Below are 13,595 nucleotides of genomic sequence, written 5' to 3'. Positions count from 1 at the left end.
TTTTGCCAGTGGGAAATACAGATAGATAGTTTGAGAGACATATGCTTTTTTTGAACTGATGAAAATTTGGTAGGGACTTAAAGAGTTATTTCAAAAGCCATCCCCAAAGATCCCACCAACAGGATTTGCAAGCAGCATTATTTACAGAGGTGTTTGTGGATTAAGGATCTCTGTTGGGTGCTGCATGGCTCAGCTGCTCTGTTGGGGGATGTCATCAGTGCTTGCCCACTTTCTGGTGTTTGGGAGTGGATATGTCAAAATGTTTCTGTGAAATTCACGTTTTCACTTTTTAAATATGCATCTATAAAGTAATGCACAGATTAAAAAAATGCTTTCGGAACATTTATAAACAAGTTCTGCCCTCTGAAGTAGTTGCTTTGAGAGATGATACATGACATTTTTATGTCATCGCTGTGACTCAAATATTTTTGGAATTCTTCTTAGAATTACCTTCAAGAAGAGCAGTTTTTATGTGCCCTTCTTCATGTTATATCCTAAGTTTATAACCTAAACTGGATCATCCTGCATATTTGCAGTTCAAGCCAACTGATCTATCTACACAGAATTTGTGACTGACCTGGATGCAGAGTTGGCCGTGGACTTGCCCCATTTTCCCCAAGTGAGAGCCCAAGGGAAATAACTGGCCTAGAGTTACTTTATCTGAAGCCAGTTGTAGTGGACAGTTAGCGAGTTGTTCAGAAGTAACTACCCTGCTTTCCTAATGGAACATCCACCCACTGCTGCTCCCAAGGGAGGTCGTGGGTGCTTTACAGATTTTTGGAGCCCTGCTGCTGTGGGGTCAGAAATCAAGGCTGGTAACATTTCAGTACTGAAAGGGGCACTAGAAGTGCTACTCCACACCCTCATTTTCAGGATCACTCACTCCTGTGCCTGAGATTGGGCGAGATGGGCTTGGACCAAACTGGAATTCAGCATGCATTTATCATAGAAACAGTGTAATGAATAGTGACTACAATGTGGTTAATGGAGACTTCAGCTCCATTTATAGGTCATAAGCATTTGTGGGTTATTTTCAGAACCTAATTGTGTTTAATGGCATCCACTGGTCAGGAAAAATTATTTTAAGGCCTAAGATCATAGCCATGTTACGTGTAACTAATTTACAAATCATGAAGGGGGTAGCGATGGCAGTGAATTCTGAGTTAAGAGCTAAGTCATACTCATTATCATAATTCTCTTCTGCTAGTGATATTTATTTTTGTCATCAGTAATTGTTCCAATTCCAGGTTTGTGTAAACTTTCAGAATTTTAAAAAAGGATTTGCCATAAGAAGAATTCTCCTTGGATTTTTCTTTCTAAACTAGAGAAGGTCATCTGTACAATGTCACTATTTGTTAATGTTACCTTATGTTCTGATAATATCCCTCTTCCGGATCAGTTTTTGTGATGAGATAAACGACTATGTGCTTCAACTGCAATAACTCCATTTTCTCTTGTATATTTCCAGGGAACTCAAGGATTGAGAGGTATCACTGGCATAACTGGAGACAAGGGAGAAAAAGTAAGATGATGATGATGATATAATATCAAAGTATATAAATGTTTAAATTTTGGGCTATTTAAAGATATCTTCTTATCTTCAGCAACAGCACTTTTTATTTCTATTTGGTGCTTTGTAGATGTTTAGTTAGGGCCTCACATTTCTGTTATAAACACAGCTGACAGAAATGAGTAGTATGCACAACACTTGTCGTGTACAAAAAAATAGGTAAATAGTAATAAACAGGGCTGTTATGCAGGGTCTGACACAAATAACCCTTTTTATTACAAAATCTTTTATTACAAAATCCTAAGCATGTAATTCTGTAACATAACAATATCACACTCAAGCATACCCTAAGACATTTTAGGTGAAATGTTCAAATTAAAACTATAAATTTTTACACCCATATTATTACCCTACCAACCACACTAAGCAGGTGTTAATTCTGCTAGAGCCTGTATTTTCCCTTTTTATCGTTATTAATAGTTAACACTGATAGCACTGATGCAGTACCTGGAGAGCAAGGCAAAGGCGGGGAAAGGAAAGGGAGAGGTGAGAGAAGGCAGGGTACCTGCCAGGACACTAGGGCCACGGTGGCTGTCCTGCGAAGCTGACTGCTGAGCTCTGCTCTTAACAGGGATCATACCCTTGTGGCTGGAGTTCATCGACCTGTTCTTAGTCTGGTCTCAGAGGTCAGATTCTCCTAACATTTCCATAGCCAGGTATTCGGTAAGATGCTGGGGGAGATTCAGAGGAATAAGGACTTCTGCAAGTTTGTTATTTATCCGGAGGAAGCACATAGTTGATTACAATGCAAACATGAGAGAAATCCACTTGAGGGCCAGTGGTATGAGGAAGTGATGAAAGAGTAGCTAACCTTGATAGGAGAGCTGAGAGGACTCACGAAAGAGCTGGCCTTGGAAGGATGTCAGGCCTGGGAGGATGAGGTGCTGCTGTTGGCAGGGGTAGAGGCTGGGGAATGTTTGGGTGAGTGAATATCATAAGCAAAAACAACGGAAACCTGAGTGTTCATGAAGTGTTTTCCTTGCTCTGCGTGTGAGCATGCATCTGTGTTGGTATGTGTCTAGCTTCTTTACCAGACTGCAAGAAAAGGGTTACTATTGCTTAGAAAGTATGTTGGGAAGCCCAATTTGTAGTTTCCAGCAGGGAAAACAAGCGTTTTTGCCCACCACTACCTCTCACTCTTTCTGTAGCATGTCTATGGTAACGGCTGGTTTGTGCCGTTCCACACAGAAGCATACAGCCTTTCATTATCAACTAAAAAGAATGATTTTCACATTGTAGGTACTTGATAAATTAAATTAAATATTATCTTAAAGAGATGCATATTTTTATATATTGAAAGAATGATTTTGTGAATAATTTCTGTAATTTCCTCTTTTTTCAGCCTCTTTGTCTCAGTTAGGTATTCTCATTCTGCCTGCTTTGCTCTTCCATTTCCTCTTTTCTAAAAACACTGTACTTTAAAAAATGTATTTTCTATTTTTATATTTATGTTACCTTAAGTAACATTTTGTGAGTATCTTTTCTGTTATTAAATAATAAATCCCATTTATTTCAAAGTTTCTGATACCCAAGCCTTTGCTTTTTTCCCTTCAGGATTTAAATCATTCCTAATATATGTGATTCCTTACTTATGTGAAAGCAATTACTGATCTTGATATGCTTTTTATTTGAGGTATTATTCTACTTGGTATTTTTAAAAATTTCTCGTTTCCTCTGATTTCTGTCAAATCACTTCCAATTAAATTTAAAAAAAAGCTCTTCTTCTGAACTTAGACCCATGGAATGGTTACCTAGTAACAGCAGTTTGGGTTTTAGCTCTTGCTGAACAGCAATAAGAGAGAAAGTGCATCAAAGCCATTTCTATAATGCAAAGGCTGAGCATCGCTCTCACAACACAGGATGGATGGTGAATTTAAGGTCTTTTTCAGGTCTTCCAAACCTCCTCTTCCCTGGTGAATGTAGAATGCCTTCTGTTCTGTTCTAGTTTTTAGGGATCAAAGAATTTCAAGGCTTTGTGGTGCTTTCTCTGTTGTGTTCTTTCTTTGATTCCACCTATGTCTGAATCTTCTATCAAAGGTTTTCTAATTTTTAATTCTTACTACAGATGCTGTCCACCTGATCTTCTTGGCCTGACATCTATTCAATACTCTTTTAACTGTTTTCCATTTATTTTATCATTTCTCTACCTCAACCCTGTTCATTAGGAGGTGACCTGTTCATCAGTTGCCTTTCAGCTTCTCATTCACTTAGTAGTGAAAGAAAAAAAGATTCAAAGGAGGGGATTGCATTTTGTTATGCAGCATATGTAGAGAACACTAAAAAACACTGTATTTTTGTTTTTAAAATTACATTTTGATTTTTGTAATGGAAATGAGGAGATTATATGTATAATATATAACCAAGTCAGAGATGATTTCAAGATAATAGATTTATAAATCCTTGTAGTTTTTAAGCCACTCATCGCTTGGTTGGGTGAATCTGTTGTAGAGATTGGGTCAATTACCTTATGCAAACCTCACCTTACCTCTCTCTGTCCAGGATGGGAGAGGGGATGCTTAAATCCTTATTACATTTCATTCTTCCAAATCACATGTCTGGATTTCTAATTCTAAATCTGATTCTTTTTTTGGTGGAAATCCGAGTCCTAGAAATCCCTCCCACAGCTCCAGCCACAGCAGAGTTCACGGCAACTATTTTTTGGGTGGCTTCTCAGTCTTCATCATTAATGAATTCACACAGGAATCCTGAGAGTCCTGGAAGGTGACTACGAAACCTCTTCCAATAGATTTGCCAAGTTCTCTAAACAGGTGTCAGTGTTCTCAGTTCATATCAACAATCAAGAATGGATGCAGTGTTAACTTAAAATATCCAGAGTGCCCGCCCCAGCTGGTGTGTCTCAGCTGGTTGGAGCATTGTCCCTTAGACAGAAAGGCTGTGGACTCCATTCTGGGCCAGGGCACATACCATATGTGGGTTCTATCCCCAGTATGGGTGTGTACAAGAAGGCACCCCATTGATGTTTCTCTCTCTCCCTCTTTGCCTCTCTCTCTCTTCACTTTCCTCTCTCTGTAATAGCAAAGAAAAATGTTCTCAGGTGAGGATAAAAAATTGTTTTTTGAAATATCCAGAGTACCATCAAAGTTTTGGTGCAAGCACTTTTGTGGGATGAGAAGATGTAAGCCAGAGTTTTCATATTTCAGGTGTCATGTTAACTACTTCTTGGGTTCACTGATGAATAGAGAATATATCATATTTACAAAACCTCCTTTTATTGGGTTATTAAAGTTATTTAGAAAGACTGTTGTGCTTTTTAACATACATGACTGATCTCATTTTCAGTTCTATGTCTTGTTCTTTGCAGGGTGCTCGGGGCTTCGATGGAGAACCTGGGCCTCGAGGTATTCCTGGTGCACCTGTGAGTAGTTTTCCTTTTACAAGGCCCAGTGATAACTTCTTCGTATTTTTTAGCAATGATCAGTGATAGATTATTTTTACTATATGTATGTACATGTGCAAGTGTCTTTTACATGTGAATAATTAAAGTGGAAAAGTGGGCAATAGTTTTTATATTTATTAAAATATTTTAAATTAAGATGAGCATCTCTTTTTTGGGTTGGGATAGGTTTTGCTTTTCTCACAGGTGAAGTCAAGTTGTGAAGTTTTTATGTTTGCTGTTTTTCTTTTGTTTTGGTTGTAAGGATGCTTAGAATTACAGTAACTATCTTGTGTTGAGTCCTTGGGTAGTTCTATGATTTCTGACCTCATTATGCCACATTTCAACTGTCATAGATACATATGTCATTATTGTAGGCTGCCTCACACCTTTTCTGGAGGTAAATTTAAAAAGCCATTTATTAATAATAACCTCTACCACATAGAAATTAGAAGAGATATAAGTAAAATAGAATTTCCAAGGTCCCGTGGTTCAGTGGGGAAGACAGAATGTAAGTAAACCGCACATTATAAGGTCAAGCCCTGAAGCTTGGTAGTGTGGTCCAGCAAGAGGACCTTCAGAGGAAGGCTGGCCTGGAACACAGCAGAGTATGCATGAGAGGAAGCATCGTTGGTGGATGGGGCTGCTGTCACAGAGGCTGCTGCTCCCTGCAAGGAAAGTTTCTGTTGAGGAGATGAAATTGAATAGATAAGGCAGAACCACATTGTGGAGCATTAAATGCCAATCTCAGCAATAGGAACTGGCCCAGTAGCAATAGGAGGCCATTTGAGGTTTTAGAGCAATTAACTCAACAAAAGCTACATTTTAGGAAGATACATCCTCTCACCTGTTGCCACCTATACCATATATCACCATTAACTTGATAATTTTAACAGAAACCATTATTATTAACTAGGGAATTAAATAATATGGAGAAAAAGTTGGCAACTAATCTAAACCTCAACGCACCATGATAGTCAATGGGGGGGTAGATGATTACCTTATGCAAACTGAACTATGTACACATAGTTACAAATGCCAAGGTTACTTGCAGTATGGACCTTAATTTTGTTATACCTATACATCCAGAGAGCGCAGATGCATATATGCTTAAAATGAAAATAAAAGACATGATCCCTATGGAAAGTCATCCTTTAAGACATAATTTTTATAGAAAGATTCCTTGAGTTATGCATCCGTGATAGGATAGAACCATTGGGATAAAAGAACAATAGTAAGGTAATGTGGATGGTATTTTATAATTTTAAAAGTCGATCCACAAATAACTTTTGCTTATAGTAACAACATTTCGTTTTCACACAGGGTGATCAAGGACAGCGCGGGCCTCCAGGAGAAGCAGGTCCCAAAGGAGACAGAGTGAGTTCAAACTAGTGTTTGTCTCCTTACACTGGTGTGGGCGTCAGGCTTTTCAGTGTCACCCGCTGATCACACTTACCTCTGACACATCCTAAGTATTATGGTAATTGAGTATGTCTTTTCTGTTGCTCTCTCTGCCCCGCAGGGGCCTCAAGGTTCCCGAGGAATCCCGGGCCTCCCTGGGTCCAAAGGAGACACGGTATGTCTTGATCAGCAGTCATCAAGCACATTTTTCAAAATGATTATTAACTCGTAATAAAACTGTAGAAAATAATGAAGGGAAGAAGAATGTGACTCTTTCCAAGAGACAGTGTGTTTCTTTGTGTGTCTTTAGGGCTTGCCAGGTGTCGATGGCCGTGAGGGGATACCTGGAATGCCTGGAACAAAGGTAGCTGTGTGATTTAGCCCAGGAGTGAATAGAGCCATATCTGCCCTGGCCAACTGAGCATAGCGTTTCCATTACTACATTAATGTGAGATTTATGAGCTGGTTTTGGCTTTTTTCCTCCTTTTACTTTTTTAATTGTCAATGTAAAATGCTTATTAGAATAGTATGCTTGGTTGCTTGGTTTCAGGAACTCAATAAAATTGTCCCATCGATAAAAGTAGGCTGAAGGAAATTGTGTATTTTGTTTGAATTTAAGTCCTAAGTCCAATTCCATCCCCAACCCCACCCTTAACTAGGTCACATTATAAAAGTGCATGTAAGGTCAGCTGTAGGGACAATCCTTTTACTTGGAAACTCTGTGTCCTTTCTTTTTTAAAAAAGGAAATACAACAGTTCATACAGGATCAAAGATGTGATAAAAATGTTTCTTTTTTTTTTTTCAGGGTGAACCAGGGAAACCTGGGCCTCCTGGTGATGCAGGATTGCAGGGGTTACCTGTAAGTACTTAATTCTTTAAATGTTTTTTGGTTTGTATACATATGTTGATTTATATACATAAATATGAATTTTGAGGAGAAACATTAAATAATTTGAAAGTTCTTGGGGAAGAAACAATGCTTTAATTTATATTTTTTTACATTTACATTTTTGTACTTTTTCTCTGAGTAGCTGGTTATTTTTCTAATAATATACTAAACTTTGATTTTGTATTTTGCATCCCTCTCTCTTTAGTTCACTCAGTCTTCCTTATATTTTTTTCTAACCCTGAGCTGTGGGCCAGGGTCATATACTTTCTCCTACTTTTAACCAGTTCTAAAGTTCCTATTAGCAGGATTGAATGGTAAGAGGGTGGAGAGTATGCTCAGGGATAATGTGAGACATAAGATATCATTTTTTGATTATGTGCTATTTCAAATGACTCAAATTGGTGTTTTCCTGTATTAGTGTGGCCAGAAGTTCATGTGGATTATACTGCATGTATTTTTGGTTCTTTGAAGGTAAATGTTTCAAGTTAATAAGGAATGCTTGGTAATATTGAGGGCTGGCCTCCAATTTATTATCTGACACTTCAAAAATAATCAGTTGGAGAATATTAGAACCCCCAATAGTGCCGAATCTTAGTTAGACCCAGCATTCTCCTGCCATTCTTTTTTTAACTTAAGCTTAAGTTTTTCAATAGGTCTTTTTTCATTATTCTGAACATGAAATCACACTGATGAGAGTGCTCATTGACCTGAAAGTAGCACTGGACTGTAATTTGGAAGTTCATGCTTGAAAAGTAACTAGTTTGGAGGTAGACTTTGCTGTACTGGTGTTCAGACTTAATAAGCCAGATGCAGTCAAGTCCTGCCTTCAAACTGTGTGGTGTTCTGTAACTGACTGTTCAGAGCCAGAGAGGCAGGGTCCCTTACATTAAGTCTTGGAGGTGGTTGTGATCCCCTCAGCCCCTGGGCAGTGTGTGGTGGGCCTGGCACCTCACAGATTCTCACATACGGTAATTAAACCAGTATCCTGTGTGCATTCTTTTAGGGTGTGCCTGGAATTCCTGGTGCAAAGGGTGTTGCTGGTGAAAAGGTAAAAAAGAGAGACTTTTAAATTGATACTTTTATTAATTTCTTTATTATTTTGTTAATATATTTATTTATCATTTTTAATATTTGCAACCTGCCTTTTTATTTTCTATTTGACCTTAAGGAGAAATCAAAAAGGCTTTAAGTCTTCAAATGCTAATCTCTTTCCCAGCTACAGAAAGAATATTTTGACAGTGTTGCTGATTAGATTTCCTCCTTGAAAGAGTCATCTTTTGCCAGGATAAATCGGAGACAGTTTCATTGCTTTTAACCCCGTAAAATAAGGAAGATATTCTTAAGCCATAGAAATTATACTAGTGAATATTGTTAATATAATTTAACTTAAACTTGAAAGATATTAGTCATCTTGTTCACATACTGGTCAACTAGTGCTTATATTCTAGCAATTAAAAACAAGAGGCGAAAGAAAAAATTAAAGTAGATAAAATGTGAATAATGTAGAAATTGGACGCTATTAGATTACATACCTACAGTCCTCCATTCATAGTGGCCCGCAGTGTCTTGAGCAGAGATGCGCCTTACTAAGTGGACGGGGAGAGACTGGTGGTGGAGTTGGCATCCCCATGCCTGTGCTTTCCCTGGAGCTTGCTGGGAGGGTTTTCTCCACAGCACACCCTCTTATTTCCTCATGTTGACATAGTTTTTATAGCTTTAATAGTGTCAATGTCAGGTAAAGGGCTTAAAGAAGTATATTGGAAGTGAAAATGGTAAAGAAAAGACATATAATTAATATAGTAAAGAAAAAAATCCTCTCATATTCTTGTCAGGCTAAAGGCCTTTTATTTTATTTATTTATTTTTTGACATCTGATTTTCATTTTTGACATTTTTGACACCTTTCCTATACTTTTGGGAATAACAAAACATCCTGAATTTAAGGAACTGTGATGTACCTATCAAGAAAGAGATTGTACATTCTCCCAATTCTCAATGTGAAGTCAAGAAATTAATGCTAAGATATACCCAGACTGGGTAAGACAGATTGCCAATTATGCGTAATTATCATCTGAATCATGCTGCCTTTTACCTTTAGGGTACCACCGGTGCCCCAGGGAAACCTGGCCAATTGGGGAATTCAGGCAAACCGGTAAGATGCCATAAATTCTTTCCACATATTATAACTTGTTGTAATCACTAAGCAAAGGATTAGGGAATGTTAACTTTTTCTCTACCTACCTTCCCCATAACAGGGTCAACAGGGACCGCCAGGAGAGGTGGGACCCCGAGGGCCCCGGGGGCTTCCTGTGAGTATTCCTTGCCTTAGGACCTTCCCAGAGTGTCTTCTCAGGGCTTTGCTGGGCGCTCCCTTCATTTATTCATCCATGAAGGCCTTCTGATGGAGCATGTGCTAGCCTGGGTAGCCAATAAAATGGGAAATCTATGTAGATATATAATATGCTTGTTTTTCAGAAAGTGGGAAAAAAAATGAACTGTTTTAAAAAAGCATGATGACCCTTTCTGCTCTCATCCCATGTTGAAGGAAATATTTTAGTGTAATAAAAAACAACTTTATGGAGAGATAATTATATATACTATATAATTCACCCACATAATTAATTGATTTTTAGTATATTTACAGAATTGTGCATCCATTGTCACAGTATATCTTAAGACATTTTCATCACCCAAAAAAGAAACTGTGCTTACTTGTGGTCATTCACTTTCTCCCCGACCCCCTCAGCCCTGGGCAACCACTAATCTAGTTGCCATCTCTGCAGATCTACCTATTCTGGAAATTGGGATAAATGGAATGGAATTCCATTGAAATGGAAATTCCAATGGAATTTCTGTATAAATGAAATTATACAATATGTGCATTTTTAAGTGATTGGCTTCTCTCATTTAGCCTAATGTTTTTAAGCTCATCTATGTTGTATCATGTATCAGTACTTATTTTTGTTGTTGAATAATATTCAATGGTATGGATATACTGCATTTTATTCATCCATTCATCCATTCATGGACATTTGGGTTGTTTCCACTTTTTGGCCAGTATGAACAATGCTGCTGTGAACATTTTTCTGCGAGTTTTTGTTTAGACATTTATTTTCATTTCTCTTGAGTATATAACCCAGAGTAGAATTGCTGGGTTATGTGGTAGCTTTAATCCTAGAGACACTGCCAAACTTCTTTTAGTGTGAGTTTGTAAGTATCTACTTTGCAGCAAATATATTAATGTATATTTTCTCACTAGATGGTTTAACCCTCACAAAGAAACTGATTAGGAACTTAAACAATATGCACTTAAACTTAACTTGAAAAAATGCTCTCTGGCTTTCTAAATTCTTTGTTTTTTGGAAAGTCTGATGGACAAGAAAAAGAATTATAACTGAGAAAGCAGAAACATTTTCCATCATTGTTACTTCTTTTAAAGCCTTTCCTGAGCATGTTGACTTAGGAATTTCATGTTTCAGGAAAGTGAAATAGTCCAGGTGCTGTGTGACGTGCAAGTGTTTTCACTTCTCACAGATGCTTGTCAACTGACATCTGCCAGGTGGTCTCCAGAAGTTCCTCTGCAGCCAAAGAAACTGGCTCCTGCTCCTCATTGTGCTCTTTGCTCTCAGTCCTCATGTATTCTTTCCTTCTCTCTTGCTTGAAACCTGTAAATATCAAATTAAAATAGTTCTCTTTAGACTATTTAGAACGTCAAAACAATGAAGTTATAGCCAGGTCACACTTCTGAAGTGATGAACATGCTGTATGACTGCTTTAGGGGCATTGGAGCTTTGGGAACATTGACTGTTATGTCTAGTATTCACTTAATAGAGCAGAGAAAGGTATAGAGGAGCACCTGCTGCATGCCAGGACCATGCACTGAACACAAAAAAATGGAACAGGTAGAGAGGGCTTGACCCATCACCCCCAGTACAGTGCCATGAGACGTAGAAAGTAGCAAACTAGAGGCAGAGCTGCAGGAGATGATGTGGTGCATGTTGTGGTGCACGTGTGTGTGTGTGTGTGTGTGTGTGTGTGTGTGTAACATTCTAGTGTGAGAAGAGGCAGATCAGAAGAAATTATACCTGGGCAAGGTTTGGCGGCTGGTTAAGGTTTTGATTTTTGTGTTTCTGGAAGAGTCCAAATTATTCCTGTCAGTGAGGCCCAAAGCTATGGGCCTCTACCTTCACTTTTCCTATCTCCAGTAGGACCTTTTGTTTGTGTTGCCTCCTTTTCTAAAGTCTTTCATATTTGACTCTTCTTTTCTAAGCCCACCGTTACCATCCTGGCTCAGATCATTCACTGCTGCTGGGATTACTGTGTCATCTCCTGCCCTGCCTTCTCAGCTCCAGCCTTTCCTTCAACTACCAGTATCTCCTTGGTATTATGGCTGAAGCAGTTCTTTGTTCTCCAGAACTCTTGCCCACTGCAGTGTGCCTTGCATCTATGATCCCCACTGTGGAATTCCAGTAAGGCCCCCGCAGTCATGGAGCAAACAAAAATGTCAAGCACAATTCCGAAGGCCTGGAGGAGAGTTGCGCTCCAAGTCTGCCCACACAGCTGTGCCGGGCTTCTCGAAGCACAGAGTCCATCATCACTTTGCTTCTTCATTTAAAAATCTGTAATGGATCTCCGCTAACAATGACAGAAAGGGCAATGTCCCAAACTGCCTGCTTATGACTGAGTTTTGCCTCCTTTATCTGCCTTGCTCAGATGCTGTGCTCAAGTCAAGCGGACTCTATGCTAATTCCCAAATACTGTCTTGCACTTCCTCAGCCAGCCTGGTTTCTTCTGTTATACCCTGCATTTACACGGCTTGCTTCTCCATTTCTCTGACTCAACTTCCCATTGCCTTTTTAGATGTAATTGAAATGTTAATTCAGCTATGAAATTATCTCTGATTATGCCCTATTCCCCAGAGAGCAGTGATCCCTTCTTATTCTGAGCCCCTTGCCCCCTTTTTGCCTCAGGCTGTGGAAACTCCAGGGAGACAGGGACACAGCTGACCCACCTTTTATTTCTTATAGCTCCACTCAGGGTCTGCCATAAAGTAGTGCTCAATAAATACTATTTGAAGAGAACTGAATTGGAGGTGTACTAAATCTTGCTGTGCTGCTTATATTGGTAATAACTGGCTTCTCACCTACTATAAATTTTTCAGGAAATTGTCATGAGAGGTTATAAATATTATAGTTCTGGAGGCAGAGTTTCTACACCAGATCTCCTTACTAAAAGATACATTTGTTCTTTCATTTTACATCATTAAACTCAGTTTCATAGATAAATTGACACATTTTCAACCAGTCCTCACAAATCTGATCAGTTTTCCTTGCAAATCTCAAATTGAAAATTTGAGTGGAAGGATTGAACACTTATTTCTAATGTGTTCTACTAATGGACCAGAGCTAATTAGAACATGTATTTGAAATTAAGTGCCATTCTCCTTTCCCCATCATTGTTCCATCAACTTTTGCCAATACGACAGCAAAAAATATCAAAGATTTTTTGGCATCTCCAGTGATTTCCTGTGAGCACATACCTTTACCACTTGGACCATCTGGGTAACTCCTGAGCGGGCAAGTGGTCAGGGCCTCTCATTTGGTCCTACCATTGGTTCTTGGCCCATTTTTGCTTCCAGGCCTCTCAGAACTTGCAAGGGCTTTTCCTGGGTGGGTTGGCTTTGCTCTGCTTTCATGACTCTGACTGGAATGAGTGTGATGCTGATCTACCTCCAGTTTTCTGAAAATTTTACACTCCTGGGGTGCAGAAACCTGTCTCATTTCCCTTGAGGTCCCCACCCCCATCCTAACAGCCTCAAGCACAGAGGGTTCCCTATGGTGTGTTGATGAGTGATCTAAGCTGTCTCCCTACCCACCCAGGCCCTGTAATGTCACCCCTGTCAGTGATTTGTAGAGCAGCTTGGATAGATTTTTATCTACCTCTGCGTGTGAGAGAATATTAAAACCTACACTAGAGCGAAATAGGAACTACATGATTTGGTGAGATTGAATAGATTTTAAAAATGTCTTTGTGGCAAACCTAAAAAATTATTGTAGTAGAGCTAATATGATCTTCCAATGTTAATATTATAAAAATGGGTTTGTAAAAGCAACAATTGATAGAAATTATAATCGATCTTCTGGGTTAATCAGCATCCTTTTTGCCAAAAAGAGGCACTTAGTATGTAATACAGACTAAGTGTAGTGATTTATAGTTCCCATCTAAAATTGGCAGGGTACTAAGGAGAATGTTTATTCTTCAGCTAGTTAGCATGTTGAGTAATCGGGCAGATACAATCACCAACACAGTCTAGTACACAATGGACTAAAATCTATTTTTTT

The 13,595-nt window shown here is 38.8% G+C and overlaps 1 protein-coding gene across 1 annotated transcript in view; it reads left to right on the top strand.

Annotated features, from left to right (window-relative positions):
- The window catches only part of COL9A1 (collagen type IX alpha 1 chain), a 183,279-nt gene that overhangs the window by 136,809 nt on the left and 32,875 nt on the right, over window positions 1-13,595 (top strand). Inside the window, exons 21-29 of the mRNA XM_045842871.1 lie at window positions 1,469-1,522; window positions 4,893-4,946; window positions 6,288-6,341; window positions 6,487-6,540; window positions 6,676-6,729; window positions 7,172-7,225; window positions 8,259-8,303; window positions 9,353-9,406; window positions 9,510-9,563. Coding sequence (XP_045698827.1) covers window positions 1,469-1,522; window positions 4,893-4,946; window positions 6,288-6,341; window positions 6,487-6,540; window positions 6,676-6,729; window positions 7,172-7,225; window positions 8,259-8,303; window positions 9,353-9,406; window positions 9,510-9,563 — 477 coding nt within the window. The remainder of the gene's footprint in view (window positions 1-1,468; window positions 1,523-4,892; window positions 4,947-6,287; window positions 6,342-6,486; window positions 6,541-6,675; window positions 6,730-7,171; window positions 7,226-8,258; window positions 8,304-9,352; window positions 9,407-9,509; window positions 9,564-13,595) is intronic.

Source organism: Phyllostomus hastatus, unplaced genomic scaffold (assembly GCF_019186645.2).
Source record: "Phyllostomus hastatus isolate PE091 unplaced genomic scaffold, TTU_PhHast_1.1 phas_contig_40, whole genome shotgun sequence".
NCBI classification, from domain to species: domain Eukaryota; kingdom Metazoa; phylum Chordata; class Mammalia; order Chiroptera; family Phyllostomidae; genus Phyllostomus; species Phyllostomus hastatus.
This window is presented reverse-complemented; position numbering and strand designations above follow the sequence as displayed.